Source organism: Aplysia californica, unplaced genomic scaffold (genome assembly GCF_000002075.1).
Source record: "Aplysia californica isolate F4 #8 unplaced genomic scaffold, AplCal3.0 scaffold00414, whole genome shotgun sequence".
Lineage (NCBI taxonomy): Eukaryota > Metazoa > Mollusca > Gastropoda > Aplysiida > Aplysiidae > Aplysia > Aplysia californica.
In genome coordinates, this window is record NW_004797684.1 from 37,846 (window position 1) to 63,825 (window position 25,980).

Consider the following 25,980-nt stretch of genomic DNA (forward strand, 5'->3'; position numbering starts at 1 on the left):
GTAGGGTTCACTTAGCCTATATGGCCACTTTAGTCCTTATCAATCACTTCTGTTTCTTACGTAAACAAATGGGAAGGCAATTTCCAAAGAGCCCCCAAAATTCCCTTGAAAAAGGTTGTGGAAAAAATCTTACTGCCGGTAACTCCTACCTTCGAACTGCCTGGTTCTTCGTTTGAGCTCATCACTGCAGTTCTATATCAAATGAGCAAGTTCTTCTAACACTTTGTTGAATTGCGGTCTGAAAAAATACACATTTTGACATTGGAATATGAATAAAAGATTATCATTATACACCAGATGTGACAAAAGCATTTAAACTGCACTTATGATAAAAAAACAAAAAAACCTGGCACTAATAGGCTACTCTAATCCAAAACCATTCTTTCAGTTCTTGTGAAAATTTAAGTCATCACAGTAATGAAGTAGAGAAGAAACCAATAATAGCAGCAGAGAAAAATAAACTCTCTATGGTTCTGACCTGCTAAGGGGGGAGATGGGGAGGAAAAAAGTTAGGATTATGATGAAAGCGCATAAAAATAAAACTTCAAATCTCTTTTCCTTTAAACTGTCAGAGCAGTGATATAATATATATATAATAATAATCCAACTCTCAAAATTTCATTTGAATTAACAGTTCCGACAATAACATATTGAAAAAATAAACTCCACAAAAAATGGGCATAAAACAAATAAAAGGGCTTGCAGTCTAATAGCACGATAAACTCTTAGGTTGTTTTTTTGGTACTACTTAAGAATCTGGGTCCCGTTTGGGGATACAAGTTTTGACCAAATTGGTTTAGACTTGGCATCATCCACACAGAGTACTGGATATCAATACTGATTTAAATATTCAGTATCGATGTTTTATCAGTAGATCTAGCTAGTGTTGGGACATACACCACTATTTAGAAATTGATGTGATACGTGATACTTTTTCAAGGAATCGATTCGATACCGATTCCGATACCTAGTAGGCCTACTTGTACATGATTGATACAAATATTTTTCTTTACCAATACACACACCAGGCACCCAAAATCAACACATTAATAGCAGGATAGGGTATATAGGTAGGGGCAACAAAAAAACAATCCAAAGAACAACATTTTGCATTTTTTTAACCAAAACAAATCGAAACAAAAGTGATTAAAATAAATGAACAATTTAATCAAATAATGAACAGCAAATGGCAACTCGTAAATCTCCAGTTAATGACTGAAACAAAATGTGATTTAAACTCATGATTTTAGAGATAGATTAGAGGCCAAACGCAAGAAAATGTTAACCCTGGAAGTGTGCAGGCCCTATATAAAGGGCGTGAGATGGGCTACCCGGGAAGCGCGCCGGCCCTATATAAGGGACATAGACACTGACCTTTTTCAATGGAAAATTCTAGTATTCCTTATATGGAAAATGACGTAGTAAATTACAGGTCAAAGTTATAAATATGAACCAATGACTTTGCAAGTTATCTTGACCTCGTAGAGCGTCTCTAGGCCAAGATATCGATCGATAAAGTGACGTGATCCAGCTGAGTAACTACACGCTATGTGTTATCCCTTGTTTCGCCATGCTAATGTACTAATTGTTTTGCGCTTTGTTTGTATTTATTTGGTCTCACAAAGCACATACAGAATTAACCCCATGTGGGAACCGATGATGTCACATCTTTACTGTGGGGACAAGGGAGTAGCACATTTAACATCTTCTCCTTCACTGCCAAAACATGACAGTTCTTTTTTTTACAAAGCCTGCTCTACTCTGGCGTTGACCAGATGACAAGGACATGTGGATACTTGAGGGAGGCATTGTGCTGCTAAGAGTGAAATGCTCGCTGCTAAAGGGATTTGAAAACAACAACAACAACAACATTTGATCGCTTATCATATTTGAATGGCTCATACTATCAGCTTTAAGAAAAGATATATGGTTTTATATTTGCAAGTGGCTATTCTACGGCGTCACGCCGGTCAATAGATCAGAAGCTATTCTCCGGCATCGCGCCGCCGGTCTGTTACTAATAATTTGTCAGCGCAGATTTGCAAATACATACCTCCCTCATCTGTTTGTCTTGGGAAAAAATTCCCATAACTTCACCACTTCGTGCCAATTCCATTGATACAGACGATAGGTTTTCAGACACAAACTGCCTCAATTCCTCCAATTTAGAATTATGTTAGGTGCTAGAAGAAACGAGTTCACCACAAGTGACGTGAGTTCATAACAAAGAGTGAGCATAAGAAGAAGTTACATTTTCACTTTTTACAAAAACGGAGATACGACAAGGAAGCACCGAAGTCGCGAAATATTAGTTAAATTTATAGAAAATTATAACAATAAGAGAATAAGTTAAACAGCAAGCTATACTATATGACTAGACTGGATTTTAGTTACAAAATCAATTTTGTTCGTTTAAAAAAACAAAATCATTATTTTAAAATAAGCAAATTGACGACCCAAATAAATGAATAAAGTTACATTAGACAATTATCATAGATAAAATATAATGAAAGGTAGGCTTACTAGGTCCAGAAATCTAGTTATTATATCTCAAGATCTGAGCTGACAAATACAATAGACCGGCGGCGTGACACCGGAGAATAGCTTCCTATCTATTGACTGGCGCAACGCCGGTGAACAGCCACTTGCTTTATATTTATATTATGTGCCTTTTATCATCTCTGTTGAGCCATAAATGGTCATTTTTCAGTAGCAGGTACACATCTCGGGTATCTCAGCTGATATCCCCCGCCAAACCACCATGTTTACAACTGATCGGCCCTGGCGGCGGGGCATTTTTGGCGGGATACTTCCGGTGAAATGCTGAGCGCTTCTAGGGTTAATGTTAAAAATGAGAGGTACAAGAACAAATCTGAACTTAATGTGACACATAAAACTTACTATTATTTTTAAACATGATACCACATTAATCAGCAACATAGGCATATAAACTATCAATAAAATATAACGTAAGTGTGATTTGATTTCAAGACCCCAGTCTTTGTTTACACATGTAAAGGGTATGAGAGAGAGAGAGAGCGAGCTTGGCCTTGGATTAGTGAATTGCCTGGGAATAATTAGTCTCCATGTATCGATCCTTTTCGAAAGTATCAATTCAATTCCGATACCAGAACTGCCCAGGGCCAGGACTAGATCTAGCCAATGATCCGATCTAGGTGGGTAAAGCATGTTTCACTTGTTTGGTATTCATTACAAACCCCACTTCTCTACTCAGCACCAAATCTTCTTTTTTTCGTGTACGATCTTTGGATAGTATAGATCTATTAGAATCTAATGAACTATCGCCATTGGTGGCTATTGGTAGTAATGAGTATGGGTCCGCGACACGCCGTTTATTATTTAAACTCACAGGACGAATAATAATACAATTATTCTCACCCGGGGTGAGGATAAACTGGATATTGTTCTCACCCGGGGTGAGAATAAAATTTCATACTATTCTCACCCCGGGTGAGAATAACGACAGCCTACTATTCTCACCCCATTTTTTCCGTTTCGAGCATCATAGGAACCCTGTCACTGAGTGCTCCAGGCAACAAATCTCGCCTCCCTCCCTCTCTCACTCCGTTGAGTGCGCGAGGCGACTTTAGAACTCGAGAACGGGTGGGCCAGCTCTCGGGCGTGGGAGGCGACTATAGTCGATTTGGGGAAAAACCTTATCTTTTGACCAAATAGCGTCACCTTTTGTTGCTACTGGTATTAATTTATTGGTTCTGTAGGCCTAATGGAAAAGTTTACTCTTGAATGGTTTAACCAATCAAAATTAAGAAAAAAATAAGCCTAGGGTCAAGGCACTGCGTTCCTTAAAAATAATTGTGGGTTCAGCTAGGGAAAACAATTAAACATGTTTTTTTTGTGTTGTAAACAAATGCCAATTCTAACGTTACGAATGACAAACTATTACTATTTTATTTCATTAAACAGCTTTCAGTTAAGGCTATTATTTTTAAGTTAAAAACATATTACTCTGGCAAGAGAATTCCTTTTTGAATTTAGAAAATTTATATTTACACTTGTCTAGGGTTTTGGTGAAGATCGTGTGTTGGGAGCGATTTGTCGATTTGCGCGATCCATCAATCGCGCAGCGCATTTGGTTGATCGAGGAAACTCGCGACAATCCATCGATTGTTGTGCATTCTGTTGATCAGTGGATCACGCAGCGCTTTTTGTCGATCCGTTTGGTTGCACATTCTATAGATCTTACCTTACCCCTAAGTTTTGTTGTCGTCCAGAGTGTAATTTAGTTTCACTCTCCAAAGTCAAACCGAAACTGAATGGAAGGTGAGTATCACTCCAAACACTTATTCAATATGGAGAGGTTGGTTGTGTTCGAGGTGCTCTTGTTCAAGGAAACAATAAAGAAAACAATACTTGTATAATATAATATCAATAAATTTTTAATCAACACATAACAATTTATCACAAGCCATTAAATCTTGACCATATTTGGAATACCACGTGAAGTACTCAGCCAATCACATCCGTCCAAATACTGAGTGCAAGAGCTCGATTTAACGTCGTGTCAATGTATCTGCCTCTCTCAACCGTCAACACCTTTAGTTCAACACAACTCTTCTTCGAGGCAAAACAACAGGACGCTCAAACTCAAAGACTGACATGCTCAGTAAACCAATTTTCTTTCTGTTTTATTCACTTCATCATCATAGTTTATCGACAGAATGCGCAGCAAGTATATATTTCACGGATCGACAAAAAGCGCTGCGCGATCCGCTGATCAAAAGAATGCGCAACAATCGGTGGATTGTCGCGCGTTTCCTCGATCAACCAAATGCGCTGCGCGATGGATGGATCGCGCCCAACATGTGCATACTCTCAATCTCAACTCAAGATTTTTTAAAAAGTGCAGCAATAACAATCCCTGCGGGAACCTAGAAAAATCGGCCAGCGCTCTGGGGCAGGTCACGAATGGTCATGCTCTTACAATTCACAAATTATCTCCTATCATCCGTTCTCAACACCCAGGTAGACCTAAAAACCTATTGCATTCTCATCTCAGACTGGGTGAGAATAATATTCATTTTATTCTCACCCAGGGTGAGAATAACAATAAATATTGGTGAGAGACCAGGAACACAAGAGGAAAAATCCAACTGAATTTTAAGCCAGGATCCTTAATTTAGACAGTTACACAGGACACAGAGAAACAAACCCGACTAGATCTAGAAATCTAAATTTGGACTTCACTCATCAAGCTTGCGTGGAGAATAAAAATATCAACAGACAGCGAACTTCAATGTTTATCAAACTGTTGCCCACTTTGTACTGGTTGGTTTAGTTGTAAACATTGTCATTGTTTTTATATATTATATATATATTATAAGTTGATAAAAAATTTTTTTAATGAATATCTATTTTAAATATTTCTTTAATATAATAAAAATATTAAAAAATGAATATTTTATGAATTGTTAACCTTTTTTAACGCTAAAAAATATAAAATAAAATCTATTAAATTTACCAACAAGCTATGCTCCCTTATAATTCAGATCAGTCGGTACTATTCAAAAAGTCTAGTTTATTACTAGCTTACCTTAGGCTACCTGACTCTCCATGGTGTTGGGTGTTCAAAAGTAAAGGCGTAAGTGAGGCAAAGATTCTGTAATCTAGAATCTATATCTAGTATCTAGATCTATATCTAGATCTAGAATTTGATCTATATCTAGATCTAGAATTTGATCTAGATTCTCTATATCTAGATCTAGAATCTAGATCTAGATATCTAGATCTAGACTCTAGATCTATATCTAGATTCTAGATTCTAGATGTAGTAAATCTAGTAGTAGCCATCGTGGCGATTTTGTAGTTTCGTTCGTTAAAGTTAAAGTCAAGAGATGGGGGGTTTCAGGGGGGCCCCCCTGACCTAATAAAAATATGGAGGTTGGGGGGTTCAGGGGGGCATGCCCCCGTGAATGTTTTCCTAATGTGATGTTTTAAAGTTAGGTTGCATCCCCTGCTCTTTGTGCAGCCTATTTCAAAGAGTATTTGGTCATCAAGACTTCTGGATTTCTTCTCTGGATGTAAACAAATGGGTCGTGGACTTAAACGAACGGAACTACAAGATCACCGCCATCGTTTCTACATGATAATGGCCACCTCTATTCTCGAAGCGGCGATTGTACCCGTCACCTGATGACAGGTAGCCCTGAGGGGCACGGGTATACCGCCACCGGCCAAAAGGTGTAATAAAGGTGGTCAAGTGGCGGTCAGATTCTCTCAATGGAACACTGTGGTACCCATTCCATGCATCTGTAACTGTCTTCCATGTGTTCCCTGGCACACGTCGAGCTAGGAGGAACGGGGCCTCAGCGGCAAAGGTCTCCCGTTTACAGAATTTGTTGAGTGGAGAGAGGTCCACTGTACGCCTCGGGGACCCATCGTGTTTCCTGGTAACGACCATGCGATGACACCAAGTCACTGGTTCACCGTAGGGGACCCTCTCAATGACGCCCAGGGCCTCGTCACGTAGGAGGTCCTCATACACACGCCTTTGCCAGTGCATTGGGACTGGTGCTGCAGTGTAACATGTGCGTGGGGTGGCTGAATCATCAATATGGATCTCAATGGGAGGACCTGTCATGCAGGGAAGGGGACGATGGGGGCAGGTATTAAATGTGGAGTTTGCATACATCTTTAATAACCATTCCCGCATTTTCTCGTTGTTGTCCGCGGTGGGAGCGAATGGGAGCGAATGGGAGCGATGGGGGACGATCGGGAACGGATGACCTCTGGGGGCAGCTGCAGGAAGGTGAACCTTCCGTGACCTGCTGATCTGTGCAGCCAGCGTTGAGGGACCTAGCATGGTTGACTTTATTGCTGCACTGGTGCTGACCACTGGAAATGGGGCTGTCACGGAAGTCCGTGGCACTGTCGCTATCGCAGCCTCCGATTGTTGGGAAGTGTTTGTCAATGATCCCAAGGTCTATCATAGTGTCATATGACAGGAAGAAGCCAGAGACCGAATCGCTGACGTACACCATTGACTGGCTGGTAATTCTTTGTCCAGATGGGGATTGCCCTGAAAAGTGCCCAGGGAACGCACCGATGATGTTAATTGGGTTTTTGTTGGCGGCCCTGATATCCATGCGGACAGTGTGAAGATCCTTGACAACAAAACCCGCTCTCTGGAAGTCCTGCAGACCCCACAGGTTGGACTGGGCCCCGGTGTCTGCTAGCCCTACCACTGTGGTAGTCCGGATGGCTTTACGCTGATGGATCCCAAGTTCAAACTGTACTGTAGGGTGTTTTGAGAACTGGGCCCGCCGCCACTCGCCCTTGGTGAGGATCTTGTGTTGCAGGGTGACGGCCGACACCTGGGAGATCTGATCACCCATAGAGACCAAGGTGTTCAATCCGGTAGGTTTCTCCCGGGGCTGTGCAGGGCGGCGCCGCTTCCCACGCCAGCAGTCTAGGCATAGTTTGTGGGGCTTCGTGTTCCACACGCCACTTTTCTGTTTGTAGGGGCGGAACTTCTGTCCGCAGTCAGGGCATGGGATGGTCTGTGTCCGCTCGTCTGTTGCTGGTGCCTGGGCCATGCTCTTCTTGAAGCTAGACATTGCAGAGAACGTGGACAGTGGGGTGGCATTGCGGGCCATCTCTCGGCTTTCAACGAAAGCGATGACATCATTCACCGACTTGGACTGGATGCCATCTGCACTGAGGGCTTCTCGACGAATATCAATGTCGGCAATTCCTGCCAGTAAGACGTCTCGGGAGGCGTCCTCTGTGTAGTCAGCATAGACGGACTTGCCACACTGGCACTGACTGAAGACTGTGAATGCACAGGTCTCCGCTTTGCCCTTCACCCTAGCAGCAAACGTACGGAAGTTTTCGTCCGGGCTTTGCTTCATCTGCATTAGCTCAGCTCGTAGAACTCCTTTGGCTGTAGGAATGACAGCGAGCAGTAGGTCACCCAGAGTTTCGCTGGCACATTGGAAGAGTTGGGTTGGTGCGGAAGAGTCGCTGATGGCAGATCCATTCCTGAAGGCTTCCCATCTCCGGCCAAAGGCATTCCACGTTTCTTGGTTGACGCCAATATCAATCCTTGGCCTCTCGAGTTTCGGCCCTCTTGAGGAAGCTGCAGTTTGATTTTGATGGGAGAAAGCATGTATGTTCAGCAAAGCCCTCTTGAGGAAGCTGCAGTTTGATTTTGATGGGAGAAAGCATGTATGTTCAGCAAAGCAGAGACCACGGAGGGGTCCTCGTCCGGCGTTGTATACGTGCAGCCAGGCGCAGGGCAAGAGACAATGACCATTGTGGAGGGTAAGGCACGGTTTGTGGAGTCGGCGACAAGCGCACCTCGGCACTCAGTATTTCGGCGGTGGCGAAGCGACGGACAGCGGATATACGTGCAGGAAAATAGCGGATTCAGGTATAAACGGAAGCGCTAACGATTTCGAAGGTTTGACTTGTGCGGAGAATATCTTCAAAAGTTGATGTCGTCATAAAGAATGACTCATCACTTGTCGGATAACATCAATGAACTTTTAATGATTCAACGGGGTTACAAGTGATGACGACATCAACTGAAATGAAATGGAAAACACAAGACGGGGATGTAGAACGGAATGAAATGATAAGTGATCGCACTGACAAATGAATCTAGACCTGCATGCATGAGTCCCCGAGGGGCGCAGAGTGATGATGATGATGATAGAGCATGAACTGATGAATAACACTAATAATACAGCTACAGATGAGAATAGCCACTTCCTTTGATAAAACGTCCTAGGATTTGACTCCTTTTTTTATGATGTTGTCTTATTCCGATCAATATTGTTAATTATTGGGTAGATCTAGAATCTATCTAGATCTAGATCTAGACTAGATTAGATCTAACAATTGTTTCTGACATGGTTTGCACAAAAGTAGACGTCTTGTTCATCTCTCATAATCATAAATCATTTGAGTTAGAGTTTGAGCAAGTTTAAGTCGAAGGCCGTCGTTATTTGGACTCGAGTCCGAATATGAAAAAATGTTATTTGGACTCAGGTCCGGAAAAAAGGAAGTGTCTTCGTTCTATAGATCTAACGTTCAGTGCTTCCAATTTTCCGCCATTTTTTAGTTTCCCCCGCACCTTTTCTGCCGATCCGATGCCCGCCGCCTCATTGATACGCCCCCCCACCCCACCCACCCCCCATCCATGTTTCCCACTTTCTTTGTTGTAGAAAAAGGTAAAATTGAAGATTAGCCGACCACCTGGCACCTGCATATTATGAGCTGTGTAAAAAAAAAAAGACTGATTCGTTCAAATACACAAGCCTGTGTCATCTCGATTGTTTACCAAAAAAAAGTTGTGTTGCTGTGTAGAGCTGAGCATACGGCAACTTTTGATTCCATAGACCAGCGCACAATTCATTATGTAGATCTACGTCAAGATTAGCTTATTATTGTACAAATAATGATCAGTTGCCATGGGGAAAAAGACTGACGCGTATGCGACGTTCAACGCCCGGACCGATAGTGCCCTCCCTGACATGCACACAGCCACACGTGTGCAGGGCACCCGTCCGACCCTGACACACGCTAACGAGCCATCTTTAATTGCTTCTGATGACCTCTTGACATATAAACATTTATTAGAAGCGCTATAACTTTTCAGGCCGGCCTCAAATTCATCTTAAGATAAAAACTCAGCTCCTGCACAAAACGCCTTTTTGTCCGAAGTAATCCCGGTCTCTTCCCAACCTGAGGCGAGTCACGAGTGAGGCAGGACAGGGAGTCACGAGTCACAGGAAGTCGGAAGTGATGTCATGCTGGACAAGAATCAGAGTCCGAATAACAATTTTTCATATTCGGACACGAGTCCGAATAGTCACTTCGTAAGTCGAAAGACGCTTGGATTAATAACAAGACAGTGCAACTCAAACTTTAAGTTAGGCCTAGAGAACGTATACAAGCTGTCTATTGTCTACATTCTCTAAGTCTAATGTTCAGGGCTTCCAAGCGTGGCATCGAATCCCGGTCCTGGAAGGTTGTTTTTTTTCCTTCTCCTGAGCCTAAAATTTTATTTTTAAAAAAAAATTAGACTCACAGACCACCAAGGAAAGCCACACTGAACTTTAACCAGGCCTAAATGTGTAAAAGGAAAAGTATAGGCTATACTAAGGCCTACTTTGTACAGAGCTCCTCTTGGGGACAAAACCAGAATGTGCATGCTTCATCACTACATAAAAAAACCTACAAAGCAACAAGATATAATTATGGGAACAAATTGTTGGTCCGTTGAGAAGAGGAAAACAACAAAAATAACCAAACAACAAACAAACCGTCCAGGACCGGGATCGAACCCCCGCTAAAAAAATAATGGTTTGACTTCAAGCGCAGACGCGCTGTCACTTCGGCCATCAGAACTTCCGATAACGAAGTGCAGATTAAGCTTAATATTTTACACATGGCAACACGGCGTTTTATTTAGCACTGGCACTAATCGCAACGCGGCGTTTTATTTAGCACTGGCGCTAATTAAATCGCAACGCGGCGTTGCAAAAGGCACTTCCTATAAATTTTACCTTTGCACAAAATCAGCAACGAAAAGAAAGCTAAGCAAAAAGCAAACCAACAAATCAACACAAAAAAAAACTCTTCTTACACCAACCACCCCCTTTTTCAAAAGAAAGCGAAAACCCTTTTGGATTAGCCTTACGGCAGTCTAAAGCCTGAGATAAACCCCGGTTTGGACCTCAGAAGAGAATGGTTTGCTTTCTTTCATTTTGATCAGTCCCGCCTAAGACGTGTTATACGGCCACTTTTCTCCTAGACTATGGGTGACCGTTTCTCACAGGTTTGACTGTCAATGATATAGTCTCCTTGTTGGGTGGCAAGACTTGTTACAGGAACAAATGATTAAGTGAAAAGTAGGCATTGGCCTGGGTGCTAGATCTACCCCAGACCTATTGGGCTCCTTTCCAAGATGTAAAGTTCCTATTTTGATCACAAATAGTTATTGTTATTATTATTATGAGACCTATTATTATTATTACCTGTGTGTCTCAAATTATGTCAAGTCAGCCTCTGTGAGATTAAGATAGAAGGCCTACTAGATTTAGAAAAAAAGAAGTTAAAGACAGAGAGAAAAAAATCACTAGAAAAGAAAGGAGCAGTGACTGATAAATTGGTTATGGGTTATATTAGGTAGCGTAAACACGGCCTCGTGAGCACTTGCGGCCTTCCGACCGCGTGGTATTGGTGAAATCTGGGTAATTCCGATCGCTGTTTCTTTGCTCTTTCGCTATAAAACACCAAATGCCGTACACCTTGTGAAAGTTCTGATTTTCCTCGTTACAATGATGTAAGCTGTTTTTATGTCCGATTAGTAGGAGCTGGAGTATGCCGACGAAAGCGAAGCCCCTCTCAGTCGGAATGCGTGGTCGGCCGGTTGAAAAATTGACACGGGTGCATTCAAATGCTTCACGGAACGAGGGATGATTAAATACCGTCTTTTCATTGGCGGAGAACTGTGGAGCTTTAAACGGGCCTTCCCGTGGTATGTATTTGACCTTTGGCGTCTAAATAGAAAGCTTTTAAAAATACCGTCAAAATGTTTAAAGATCACTTTTTACACATAATATGTAAAATACCGGCTTTAAAAATATGTCAAATAAAAGATCAGCTCATTTTCTATTAGAATAAAGTAATCAATTTGGAATTATTTTTCATCAATCCTTCTGTGAGACTCAGAAAGTATGTGACCTCGCTCGCGGGGTACACGACAGTATAAGCTGACTCGCTCGCCGCGGGGCCTGGTGCAGCGCCGGCGGGGTCAACGTTCAGTGTTTTTGTCGAAATAACAACAGATCATCGTGTTTGAAGCGATAAAATACTGATTTGTAATGATCTCACAGTCTTGAAAAAAATTAGGCTTCATGAATATATTTGTTATAGTGATTGTACTCTGTTAATGTGGAGATGTTTAGTGCTCTTGGTACTCTTTTATTGTCTGTCAAACATGGGGTTGCAGCCAGTGACTGAGTTTAACAAATTTGATCAAATTTTAAACATCTACCATTTTCTTAAAAATTGACTGAGATGTTAAAGAATGGTACCAAAATGCTCAGTGGATATAGGCCTTTCAAACGGAACTGATAAATTTGGCATACAGCTACTTTGAAAATTTAGTTTCTGGTACCTAGTTATAAAAAGTGATCCCAATCGTTACTCATTACCGGTATTTAGAGAATGTGTAAACTTGATTTCCTTCTGTAACAGGGTTCGGTTTTATAACAGGGATTTCACGTCCATGCGGGGGTCCTGTTAAGCCTTAATCTGCAATAAGCAGCAGTGTTCCACAGAGATAGTAGTAAACTCTAGTATGCACTGTCAGGTGTTCAGAATGGAGCAGGCAGCGTCGCTCAAATCTGGTTGGCGAATATTATGGTCTACTCAATACCCTTACTTGGTCCCTGAAGCGATACTTGTTGTCAACAATCTCAGCCTGAACGAAAACTCGGACTCATTGAAAATGAAAGGAGAAGGATTCTCCTTTTTTTTTATATCACGGCTTAACAAATACTTAAATTATGAGTAAACTTGAACTCAAGGAAGTTGCTTGCAGAATTAACTTAACTCTCCGGTAGTGAACGTTATTTTGCTTTATTCTATTCTGAGGGACCGTCAGTCGTCCTGCATTGTGAATTATTACACACTTACAATGTCTTGCATATCATACTGAGTACACTTTGGTCAATCTATCAGGAACACACAGCCATCTTGTATAACAAATCAGAAGCTTTCTTTCACACCAACACATGTGTCATGTGCACAACATTGTTTGACTGTGTGCCTGGGTTGGGAGAGGTCAGACGGGTGGCCAGCACAAATTCTGTTTGTGTGTGTGGTATAAGTGTTTGCATCTTTGTAGAATGGGCTGCGGACAGGTCTATAAAACCAAAAATCTATTGGGTCTTGTCAAAAACTTGTTTTACAGTATAGCAAATAGGAATCAAGACTGGTAGCATCATTTTCTTTTAAATATTTGAGCTATTCCATAAATGCTTATTTTCTGCTTTTTCTCTTTTCAGGCCTGGATGATTGATCTGCCAAGTGTATTGTCCATTCCCAAGAAATGAAAAGGATGAGTCGACAAAATCTTGTCTGTTTCCGATTTCTCATCTGGCTCTTCAATTGAAAACTCAACTGCTGCCCTGCCCATCATAATTTTATCTCTGCATTGCAACTTACTTTCACGTCACCAGCATCATTTGTGGTTGAGATGCTGCCACCTCCACCAGTTCCTCCCCCACTCCCACCCCCACCCCCTGGGCTACCCCCACCACCACCCCCTCCAGTATCAGCACAAAGAAGCACACCCACCGAGAATTTGGGGAAAGACAGAGGAGGAATAGTACTGGAACAGATTTACACATCTTCTATTCAAGAGAGTAGGAAAGCTCTGAGCTCGTTTTTACGAAGTAGAGGGTGAGTCCGGGTTTTTGTTTCACCTTTAGCTAAATGCTTTTTCCAATACTGTTCCTTAAAACGGATCCTTTTGATGCGGATTGATACTTGTCAAGGCGTATTTTCTTCCTTTTATCCCTGTTCTTTGTATCATTTACATATAACTTCATTGTAAAACAATATAGGCCTCTAGCTGTTTTATCAGATAGTATGAAATTTTCTTTTCTTTTTTCTTTCAGATTATCAGAAGAAAATGACAGCAAAAGTTTTACCTTTATTTCATGTTACCAGCCTGTGGTGCCTGTCATGCAGAGTGGACCATTGTAAGAGTTACGTTTAATTGTTTTGCCATTTGATCTATTTAACCCTATCCGTACGCCTTGGGGTTGTATTCTTCAGATTTTGGAATACTTCTGGTAGGAAGATCTCTTTGAAACTTTCAGTATTTCTCAAAAAATTGTTTTGACTGACGGCTATGCAAAGTGTACGGATCGGATTAACGAGTAAATTTCCTCTTTGGAAAGTGGTGGCACAGAGTTCCGCACGTCGTATGGATGCGATGGTAAAACACAATGTACGGATAGGGTTAACCAAGAATTTGAAATATTGGTTACTCAAACTTGTTTTTTTAAGGATATCGATGTAGAATGCTGTTCTCTTCATTTGCATACTCTGGGTACCTTAAAACAAAGATAATTAGTTAGTGTAAAGATAAATAATTAGTGCTTGTAGGTTAATGGGTTTTTAACAAGTTCAGACTGATATCCTGTGGATAGGATTTGAGATTATTTGTTGGATATGTTTTTTCATTTTTTGCTGTTATCCAGTCACATACCTTTAGATGTTTAGGATTCACTATAAAAATTATAATTGTTTTTTTTATTTTTTTTATTAAAGATGGACTGTAAAGTAGATGTGCACGTCTTTTTTATTAGTGTTCGTTAGAGAAATATTGACCAACTTGATTTATAGATGCTGATAAGCACTGTAACGTTTCTAAATACAGTCAAACCTGCTCTAACGTATATCTGTCCATGACAATCACTTGTACAAACGATCACTTCCTACCCCCATTCTATGTCTTTTCTATCTATCTATCTGATAGGCTGATAGGCAGTGCCATGGGTGATGGTGAGGTGAAATTTGACAAAGGAGTAGTGTTGAAGACCCTGGAGAAAAAGTTGCGGGATGAAGAAGACAGGGAGACAGCAGAACACCACGCAATCATTAGGATATGGGAAATGGGGATAGAGAGGGGAGAAGGAAGAAAGGAACGATTATCTGGAAAGGAAAGACGTCGCCGTAATCAGACAGCCACCGGAACAATCAGTATGGATACCTTGCGGGCTTTGGTGCTCGGGGGAACTGAGCACTTATGGACCTGTCCGGTGTGCAATGACGTTGTTGCCCAGGACAGGTAATACAGGTAGTCTGTCTGTCTGTCTGTCTGTCTGTCTGTCTGTCTGTCTGTCTGTCTGTCTGTCTGTCTGTCTGTCTGTCTGTCTGTCTGTCTGTCTATCTATCTTTCTATGTATACATATATAACAATGACACTGTTCAAGGTATCCACCTGTGTAAGACAACTACTTTTCTCCTCAACATTAGTTGGCTGTCTTGGACATTTTAGACGGTTCTTTGCTTCTCAGGTAAAATGTTAAAGTGGGTCCATCTTTGATGCAGGTGTGGCATGGTTGCTCTGGCTATGGCATCAGACCTAACAGGAGGGCACAGAGTCACCACAGAGGAAATCCTGACTCATGCTCAGAACTTGGGGTACAGCAAACAAGGAGAAATGTTCTCAGGTTTGACTTAACAGCTTTAGAAAATCTTTGATAGCAACTATCGAACCGTTATACCATCCACCGTTATAGTGCCAGCCCAATGTACTGCCAGGTTTTGTCTATGCAGGAAGAGAAGTAAATATAAACAAATGATGGCCACTTTAACTCCTTATCTCCGAGAAGCGGCTCACAGCAGTTTGCGGTAGGAAATATTGTGCCGGTGATCTGCTGGCTCCGACAAATTCCTTTTTGACGACACCGACGTTATATTAACTTTCAGCAAATGCCAAAAACAGGTCTCTCTTACTGCGGGAGTTCTTTTATTAGATGAAGAATTATTAACCCTATCCGTACGTCTTATTTTAGAATTGTATCGATACGATGTTGGGAACTCTGTGCAACCACTTTCCAAAGAGGAGATTTACTCGTAAATCCGATCCGTACGCTTTGCATAGCAGTCTGAAAGTTTCAAAGAGATCTTCATACTAGAAGTATTCTAAAATGTGAAGAGTGCAACCCCGGGGGTTCAAAATGACCCCAGGGCGTTCGAATAGGGTTAAAATAAGTTCATTTGTTTCGATTTTATGATCAATTTAGTGATCTTTATGTCACTTTCAGGTTTCATGACTAAAGAGGTCTCAGGCACAGTGAGAAAACCCCCTCTGGAGATAATTAGTTAAACTGCCATCCACCAACTGCCAAAGTTGGGGGCCCAGTGGCTAAGTGAGTAGTGAGTTCAGATGCAAGTAATGTTCAGCAAGTGTTGGTGACACGAGGTTTAGATGGATGGTCACTGGGGTGTGTCCTTGAGCAAGACATGGCAACCGGAGCTCAAAGTACAGGGCGCTGCGCAGTGGCAGAAATGAGTGCTTCAGGTGCATTTCTCATGGTAAAAGACATGATATTTGTAGTCAGTTTAACGCATATTTTGGAGAGATCTGTTATGCTGTTTTAAATAAACAATCATTTATTCTTAAGTAAGTAACTGAAATAGGACAAATTGGGTACTCTACAAACACTTGTCTGGAACAAAAACTAAGGCACAGAAATTAACCATTCTAACGCTGAATAAATCTCAAAACTTTGAGCTTTTAATACTTCAGTGTAATGGGTTGCTGTGTGGGATGGGAAAGAAATTATATAGTTTCAAATGTAGACAAAAATGCGAACTTCTTAAGTGACACCGTCAAAGTCGCTTCGGGGCTCATTGACCCTGTGACCCCGAGCCAGGGAGCTCTGGCAGGCTGCTAATTCACGCTAACCAAAAGTAACAGAATCAGGCAAAAAGTGACACCATAAACATTGTTAAGGTGGTTTTATGCGTGCTACTTTTTACTTCAGCTTCTGTCTTAGTCTAATCTATTTTTTTATTTTCATCTTTAGCTTTTTCTTGTACTGAACAACATTTATTGTGTTTAATGACAGGTATTTAACAAATTAATATATATATATATATTCCTTTGTCGAATCATCTCATGTTGTTTTGGTGTAATATCATAGAAAATGGGTGGTTGTAGAGTGCCACTGGTAGGTCCTGCACAACTTTTCTTTCCCTCTGTTGTTTCTTTATACATATCTTATTTTGTCTCTGAATGAACGATATTGCGTCAATGTGCTTTTCATTACTCAAACTAAAACTCAACTAATGTCATGGGAAATTTTTATAAGATAGGGTACCAGGCTATCAGCTCTTTCAAGTTGAATTTTTCCTCACCTCAGCTTCGTCCATGTGTGAACTGGCTTCTCATTTCCTACCGTCCCAAAATGAACACGTCGAGCTGAACGGAGATCACAGGTCTGAGTGTGTCATGGCTGCCCTGACAGGAGGAGGTCTCATTCTTATGCCGTATCCTTTGTCATTTGATATAATCATTATTGTTGTTGCTGTTGTTGTTTGCTGTGTTGTTTGCGGGCTTGCCCCCGTCTGCCTGTTACCATAATAGTGGTGTGTGTAGCTGCAGCGTAAGAGTTGAAATATTTTTGTAGAATGTGTGTGTTCTGTCTCTGGCTCTTTGGGAAGAAGTTGACTCTTTGGTCCCTCAGGGAGGAGGAATATAAGATGTGATGCATCGTGGTGAAATCAGGCCCTCGTCAAAATAATGTAATCAAACAAATTGGCATTTTTCTGGCCGTTGGGCAATTTTTGGTAATTTTCTTATTTTGGCTCTACTTTCTATGTGGATTGTATTGAAAAACATTGATTAAAGGCACAAGAAATGTAAATTTTCAGTTTCCAAGGACTCTCAAGCTATGGGAAATACCAGACTTTGGCATCCATTTTCTTGCTAAATTTACCTCTGAAACCAGGTGACCCTGATCTCCTTCAATTGCAAATATTTCGACTTCTATTCATTATGGATATTTTTTCACCTAAAGCAAGGTAAAAAGAACAGGCTTTAACTCACTTCAGACGGCTCACACAACAGTTGCGTGACCCCCGCCGTGACGCTCGCGTCGGGTCTCACAAGCCCTGCGTGACCAACTTTGGAATTTTTTTTTCGCTCTACAAATCACGCACGGATCGCGAGACCCGCCTCGTACCCTTGTTTGGCCAAGCCTGAGCTACTTAGACTTCGTTTCGTATCTCTGGGGCAGGTAGTTTTTAAGTTATTGAAGGTGAAGGACAGTGACCCCAACTGGGGTTGAACAGACCGGAACTCGTGCTTTGTTTTTTTCTATACAGCTGATAGTAATCCGACAGTCGCGTCGTAGTAACGGTCGAAGAATTCGCATGAACAAGAATCACATAATTTCGCCGTTTTCTATACTTCTGTACGTTTTGCTAGATCTAGTGTCTCAGAATATGATGTGTCTAATAGTTAGGATCCTGGATATGTACCCGAACACGGCCCGAGTTGTAGTTCTAGGGCTAGATCTAGCACTAGTACCGGTGTTGTTTTTCGCGCAACGAAATCACAACGTCGTGCCGTACATCTGTCTCATGTAATTCAGTTTATGGGTCTGAATCAATGCACAGACCAGCTTTTATATTTTCACCAAACACTTGCACATGTATACAAATCAAACCAGAACACTTTGAACTTTTATTTTTGTGGTTGTAGTGAATTTCATTCTACTTGTCACGTCTCTGGAAATTTTTCGGAAAATCAAATTCATGCCAATTTAAAAAAAATCATACAAATTAAAGTATTAGACTTAGACAACTTTAGTTTTTGTATTAGATTAAGCTTGAATGTTACTTTACTGTGTCAAAAAATAATTCCAATAGGGTAATTCTGAGAGTTGTGGTTGAAATACCCCCAAAAACGCCAGTCTTCAATGCTTGTGACTGGTGAAAGGGCCCAGTCGCAAGTGAGTTAAGATGATACAGTGGAATACTCCGCCCACGTCACACATTCGCACCGTCCATCACAGTACAGCACTATGACCTCTCCATCCCCGCTTCGGAGAAGTGAGAGACACGGTAGGCCTAGATAATCCTGACTAGGCTGGCCTGTCACATGATGCATTCTGCTTGTCTCTACATGCCACATTCTCCCCACTCATTCGATCCATCCTTTATTGTTGGCACTCGTGGGCTCTCCCATTCTTTGTTTCGCAAGATAACCAACAAGTTTCTCAACTGGCGAGTTTTTACATGAATCAATGGCCTATGTGGCATGCGCTGTGCACAGCAGCAGCTATATTCCGGTATAACTGACCCGTGTGTTTGTCTGATTGCGTAACATTAGTATTTTATTTACAAATATAAAGAAGGGAAAAAAACGGGGTTTTAGAAAAGCGTCCTTAAAACAGACTTCTCGTTATTTCAGACTAAGTGGATTCCGCTGTACCAATAACCCCATATATGCCCAAAAATTGAGCACCTGATTCCACCACGTATATGATTAATAACTGTTGACTTGTTGAACTGATTGTATTAATACAGATTGGTCCTCAGACTACTGTGACTAAAAATACTATTGATAGAATGTTTCTGTTATTTTTCTTGATTGAAGTGCCTATTGGCTGGTCTTTTGTAGTTGTTCATATCGTTTTGTGTCTTTGTTTACTTCATGTCATGTCACTTTTATTATGACGGTTGCAAAGTAATGATCATACTCATGACTTGAATACTATTTGAACAGCGCGGTGTCCTATTTGAAACAATGTCTCTCTGTCTGCAGTGGTAGTCAAGATCCCATGTTTTAGCATTTGAAAATTCTTGGAATGAATTGGTGGTGTCTAGATTCTTTTGCCTTTCTTCTCATAAAATAAATGGGAACTGCAAATATGGTCTTTATTTTGAAGGGGGGGGGGGGGGGTCTGTTTTAACATTTGGTAATTTTTTATGGCTCCCTGCTCATAGCAGAAAAGAGATTTTACAGCTGCTGTTTCGTGACGAAAAGTTGGATGTTGGTTTTTTTACAATTATTTTTTATAAAAGCAATTAAAAAGAGATGAATGCTGTTTCTGGGATACTTGAATAGACTTAGAGGCCTTGAACATCTTGCTCTCTCTGGAAAAAAGAAGGCAAAAGAGGGCCAAAAAAGGAAAAAAAGTGCTCAAAGAACTTGAACAGATGGGTGATGGGGAAAGACTAGGAAAATAGTTTCTGCTCAGACCTATCAAGCAGAGGAACGAGCCGTGAACAAAGATTTCCTATTTTGATACGTGTTGAGCAATAGGATGTGTTGGACCGTTTTCCTTGCTGTGAATGGATTTTTCTGTGAAACTACAGTGGAAACCATAATATAACAGGCCCGGTAATAACAGGGATTTTTGAAATCCCCTTTTTTTTCGAACTCTTTGTCTCTATTAAAAGTTATCGGCAATAACAGGGCCTCATCGGGGCCCAACCGGTTATAGCAGGGACAAAGGCTCGATAACAATGTGGAGAGAGAGAGAGAGAGAGTAACGCAGTGGTGGAGCAAGCCCACGCAAGCCATGCCACTGCAAGCACACGCAGCGTGTGAAGCAAGGGAGGGCTAGGTGTGCTGTAGACCTCGATCTAGCCTGAAACCTAGCAACACGCAGGCGTAATGTGTCACCAACGATATCAAGCGCAAGAGAAAATGCCTTTCAATTGACAAAAAATACGAAATAATCCCGGCTGTTGACAAAAAGCAAGCTCCACTGGCAGAGATTTGTCGTCAGTTCGACTTTCCACAAGGGTCAATTCACACCATATTATAGGATAGAGAGAAAATAGTGGCAGCATACTCCAATGGAAAGTTTGCTCTGGATCGAAAGAAGATGAGACTACCCGATGCAGATGCTGTGGACCAAGCTCTTCTGATGTGGTTTAAGGGGGCAAGGAGAAAGTGAGTGCCAAAACCTCTGTTATTGGGTACTTGTCGGAAGGGAAACAGCCCATGAATAAGTACAGCTGGATTAGTCCACAAATGCTTACTTTCCTTGCTTTTCTGATTTAACAGGGTATCGGATATAACAGGACATTTTCTCTACTCCCACCGTCCCTGTTATATCAGGTTTCCACTGTACTTTTTTGTATTCATTCAAAAGACCATAAAATACAGCATGGGTAGTTGGAGGGCACAACTATAGATCTAACTTCTTTACCCCCCCTCTGTTGTTCCTGTCTGTCTATTTTACTTAAATGAGCACTATTGTGACGGTGTGCTCCTCTTTACTCTAACAAGAAACAAACATAAAACAGCAACACTAATGATGTTATGAAATGAACAACAGAAGTGGTGATGATCTTCCTCAACTTGTCAAGATATGATGCAGACAAAAACCACAGCCCATGCCTGCGGAGAGGACACAAAGCACACTGGGCTTTAGTTACAGGTAAACTCTCATAAAGGGATGGATGGTTGATGGGTGCTCTGGTGTGGTTTGCTCCTTCTTTCTTATCAAATATCTATCATACTTATTTCTCCTCCTTCTTTTATTTGTTTGTCACCAGTAACACTACTAATCTCCAGCATTAATATGACCTTTGTTGCAAGTGCCATAAAACTCTTATTACACTAAACTAAACTCTTAAAAAGGGGAAGTCATGTCTTTGAACGGATCTGGGAGAATGCTCAGTCATGTTTAGTATGGCATTGTGCAAAAGTCCACATCAAAGGCAAAAGAAAAAAATACAGAAATGCTTTATTTTATCTCTGCTTGAAAATAGCTTTCGTTGTTATAGTCTATAATAGTTCTTTTGCATTATTCTGTAGAAATAGTCACTACCATTTAATCTTTTTTTTTTCATGGTCTAGGACTTTCCATTGTTGTGGTTTTGTGCATTCCTGTTGAGAAATAGTCATCGCCATTTTCTTTCCTGGTCTAGAATTGGAAACACATTTAGTTGTTCTTGGTGTGCCAGTAGGTCACTCAGTAGATTGGTAAGCGTGCAGTTCAAATTACCATCCTGGCATTCCAGGACTTGGGTTATTTTAAGAGTTTTCATGGCTCTCCAATCCCGTAGCTTGTTCTTTCACACTAAGCCCAAGGTTTTTATTTTCTCATATCTTATAAAACTACAAGAAAGTCAAATTTCTTTTGTAGACATACCAGGTGGGGGAGGGGAGAGGGGGGGGGGGGGGTTGTGAGAAGTTGAATTTCCAAGATGTAGGCACTAAATAAACATCATAGCTAAAATGGGATTAAACAGAAAACAAACACTGAGAATGACAAGTGTTCATCTTGCCTTTTTAATGAAAATAACTGAAATAACAGGAAAAAAAAGTAGCTTTCGTTGCAATTTTCCTACGTCTTACTTTATCATGTGAGCCCATTGTGCACACTACAACTTTATGGAAGTAAAACCCTCTTGTGTGCTACTAGTTTGGCTTCAGGTTTACTCATAGAAGGCATTTTCTATAGGGCATGACTGTCAAAGTATTATATACAGACTCCTTGAAAAATAGAAGTAAATTACTATTAATTGATAAGACACTGGTCTGAAAAACCGAGGTAAACTTGCGCAAAATGAAGCAAAATATGTAACACTGTATTCAGGCCATGATCGGAAATCTTTCAGTTAACTGGCCCTGAGCAAGATTTTTCAGATAATTGACCAGCGATTTAGACCCCTGGAGGGATTTTAAATTATTTCAAACTTCGTAAGTTGTAACTGTAACTCATCAAATTATTTTTTTTATAGGGTCATTTCCCTTTTATTGCAGGAACATTGATTATAATCAATGATATGATCAGATGCCTCTCTTATTTTCAAGCTCATGAAGAACTATCTATTATTGAATTGTTTTCCAGGTTTCTTTGTAGTGCTGAGTTCAGACAAAGAGCTCTCTTGGCTGAAGTCTCTGTGCGAGGCTGACACAGAACACCCCAACCTCTGGTTCTGGCCTAACACAGCGAGTCCCTCAGACCAAGAGTCCCTGAGAAGACAGTGCCAAACACACTTGGACAACACGTTTGTCTTTGCTCATCAAGGCAAGAGCAAGCACACCGGATTGTGGGCTTTGTCCGACCTTCTGCGCAGCAACAATAACCTAGAAGAAGCGGGGCCTGAGAGATGTGCCGACGATTATGTAATACCCGAGGGCGGTGTCCGACAGGGACTTAACTCGCAGATGGTTGTGTTGCGGTCTGCTCGTTTGTCGTAGGAGAGCTACTGCATCTGTTTTTCCGAAAGCCAAACACCTTGAATGTTTCCGACTTTGTTTGGTGACTGACATTTGCATTGAACTTTATTATCAACTGAATTTCCTCAAGGATGTTTTTTCATTGCCGTCCAATAAGTTCTGGAAATTTTGTACCGTAGGGTCTAACTCTTGAGTCTAAATGTCTCTCACATTTTCCAAAGTTGGGGTCAACAGCTGTCTGACTCATTTTTGACTCTATGAGGCCTTCATTTATCATTGAATTTTATGGATTAAAAAAGTCAGAAATTCTAGTTATATGAGTGTGTGCCTAAAGAAAGGTACCGAAAGTCGCCACAGACCATTTTGAGCTACAGGCGGATAATGACTAACCCTTTGTTGCATGAGGTATGAAGGAGATTACCTAGAAAACTGAAATTTGGTATGTGACCTGCCTTTGGCATTACAGTACCATCCTTAAAGTCATTTTTGACAAATTATAATCATGGAGCCTGTAAAAAGTTGTCCAATTTTATATTGGACGCCATGAACTTGAGAGGATTTCCTTCCTAGTCAGGTGTCCAAAGTATTGGACGCAATGTGTTGTGGTTACCTATTGCTACATATTCAAATAAACTCATTTGAAACAACAAATAGAACATCTGAACCTCCCAATCAAAAAGAAAAATCAAACTGTTGATAAAATTACAATTTATTTCATTTTTATCAACAAAACACACTTGTTATCTTCAAGATCGGTAAGGTAAAAATTGTCATTTTTCATTCTCATCCTTGTTTGAGATAAGCAGATACACACTTCCTTTTCTACACCTTACTACTCTGCATTTTCTTTCTACACATTCACACACTCTTTCTCTTTACTTTATCAACAAATGCACATGAACAGACTGAGAACAACAATGTGTACTACTACTACGGTTTTCTATTCATGATGGAAAAGGTAAAAACCGTCCTCAGTCTCATCCTTGCTCGAAGTGCACAGATACACACTGCACTTTCTGCACATGTACACATTCTTTCTTTTGCACTGAAGCCTTTTGCACCTCTGACCGTCCTTCACATTCATTCTTTTTGGAAAGTGATCCACTCTGTCGTACCTCAGAGCACGCAACACATCCTTTGCCGATTTCACAGGAATCTCAGGAGGCATCTCTTTATTCTGAGATGCTCTGTTGGCAAGGATAAGTCCCCTAGCAAGTTATAGCTTGAATGCAGCCAGTTGCATAGAGCAATCAAAGCCCTGTACAACAGCCAAGCATTGGTTACACACAAATCTGTCAGATGCATCAAAATGCGTTTATACCACTTTTTTGATTTCATACAATTTCTGTAAAGGGCCAAGAGCATGCCACATTTATCAACCCCACCCATATTCTGATTGTAGCTTTTAATGAGCAGGGAACATCAATATATGTTTTTTAGCCTTCCCATCCCACCTCTTTACCTTGTGAGTTGGTTCGGCGCAGTGCACATTTGAAGCAACAAAAACTACATTGTTGTCACACCATTGACAGATAAGGACGGAGCTATCTGTGTCTGTCCTAAAGTCAAAGGCCCCTCTCCACTTCTTCTTAAAGTCCTTCATACAGAGCAAAGGGCAAGCCCTTGCTCTGTTTGTCCTTAGTGTGGATGTGGCATGGATACCCACTTCCTTCAATTGAGTCAAGAGATCAGGAGAGGCAAAAAAGTTGTCAAAATAGACATATGATCCTGTTGGCTGAACTTGCATAAGGAGCATGACGATTTCCTCAGATTTACCAATATATTCAGCGTTTGATCACTTGACTGCAGTGAACAAGAGGTGTTTGCCCCTGTTCTGGAAGACTGTCTGACAGGTGTTCCACTCTCACTTTCATCACCCACACGGTTGGCCGGATAGTCATCAGAAAGATTATTACCCGCAAATCTAAATTTGTGCACATATGCGGATGTTCCGGCAAGTACCCATAGCTTGTAACCCCTTTTTTGGGGTTTCTTCATCATATAGATTTTGAGTGAGTGCCTTCCTTTGAAGGGAATGATTTGTTCATCCACTGACTCATGTATCTCACATTCTGCATTCTTTCTGAAGTTATAATTCAGCTTTGCTATAATTGGCCAATCTTATGCAATCTGTCATATCCTTCTTCACCCCTCTGTTTTTGCATGGTGTTATCATTGGAATGAAGAAGAGAGAAAATCTTCTCAAACCGGTTAACAGTCATGCTGTCTGCGACAATGTCCTGTCTCGTATTCGGAGATCAGTACTAGCGTCTAAAAGGCAAATCTACTATGCACATATACAGACAAATGCCAATAAATGTTCTCATTTCTTGGACGGTTATAGGGATGACTTTAACGTGCCTACATCCAATTCTTAGTCAGTTTGACTCAAAGGTAAGTTTGTCCCAAATATCATCTCTGAATTAAACATTGAACTTCTGGAGGGGCGTCTTTCCTTCTTCAGCCAGACCTCTTGGTGTGAGTTGACTCTCTGGATTGTTGTGTTCTGGGAGGTCTTTTTTTACCTAATGCCAGGTACGTCTTTGGAAAAAAAGAAGAAAAAAACAATGTTTCTAATTTGTTGATGTGCAAATGAAACAGAAAAAAAGCATGGAATATCACAACCAGGACTGCGGTATTCGAGAAAAAAAGCATGGAGCATCACAACCAGGGCTGCAGCATAGGAGAAAAAAGCATGGAACATCACAACCAGGGTTGCGGCATAGGAGAAAAAAAGCATGGAATATCACAACCAGGACTGCAGTAGGAGTAAAAAGCGTGGAACATCACAACCAGGGCTGCGGCATAGGAGAAAAAACGAGCGAAGAGAGTGAGCTATATTTACTCAACAAAACAAAACAAAAATTCCAAACTTTGTTCTGCTGCTTGTTAGCAAACAGATTGAGGGTCGACGCAGTGGAGTGGGAGCGTTTTCCAGTCTCCACAGTATCCTTATTTTCCTTGTGCCGTCTAGGCCTAATCTAAACATAAAAATACTGTAAATAACAAAAAAATACAAACCTCGTAGTCTCGCTGCTTGTCCGGGAGGTTGGTGGGGCTGCTCCAGATTAGGGTCCTGCGCCAGAGGTTGAGGGTCTGTCAATCTCCATATTTGCAGATTCATCTTCCATGTATTCTTCATCGATATCACCGCCGGAGCCAGGACTTCCTGGAAGAAATTCATCATCACCATCATCCGATAAACGTTCATCATCACTGTCATCAGGTATGTCATCGTCTTCTAGGATGAGTTGCGTAGC

The 25,980-nt window shown here is 41.1% G+C and overlaps 2 protein-coding genes across 5 annotated transcripts in view; one reads left to right on the forward strand and one right to left on the reverse strand.

Moving 5' to 3' along the window:
• Positions 1–25,980, reverse strand: part of LOC101852342 (NAD-dependent protein deacetylase sirtuin-2) — a 56,148-nt gene that overhangs the window by 24,646 nt on the left and 5,522 nt on the right. For 2 of the 4 annotated variants that reach the window (XM_035971301.1, XM_035971302.1), the window contains exons 1-2: positions 3,502–3,923; positions 150–238 (exon numbers count right to left, since the gene is read on the reverse strand). In XM_035971301.1, coding sequence (XP_035827194.1) covers positions 150–182 — 33 coding nt within the window. In that variant the 5' untranslated portion in view covers positions 183–238; positions 3,502–3,923. Of the gene's footprint in view, positions 1–149; positions 239–3,501; positions 3,924–25,980 lie in introns of those variants that run through there. The other 2 variants (XM_005104301.3, XM_035971300.1) reach the window with 2 other exon arrangements.
• Positions 5,545–25,726, forward strand: LOC101852867 (UPF0692 protein C19orf54 homolog). The gene is made up of 7 exons (XM_005104304.3): positions 5,545–5,620; positions 13,059–13,455; positions 13,674–13,757; positions 15,115–15,236; positions 16,935–17,061; positions 20,899–20,969; positions 22,389–25,726. The coding sequence occupies exons 2-7, from the start codon at positions 13,250–13,252 to the stop codon at positions 22,739–22,741; spliced, it is 963 nt and encodes a 320-aa protein (XP_005104361.1). The 5' UTR covers positions 5,545–5,620; positions 13,059–13,249; the 3' UTR covers positions 22,742–25,726.

Coding starts and splice junctions, on each gene's coding strand:
- LOC101852867 (XM_005104304.3), top strand. CDS start 13,250: ATGCTGCCACCTCCACCAGTTCCTCCCCCACTCCCACCCCCACCCCCT. Junction 17,062..20,898: donor GGAGGTCTCATTCTTATGCC/GTATCCTTTGTC, acceptor CAACTTGTCAAG/ATATGATGCAGACAAAAACC. Junction 20,970..22,388: donor ACACTGGGCTTTAGTTACAG/GTAAACTCTCAT, acceptor ATTGTTTTCCAG/GTTTCTTTGTAGTGCTGAGT.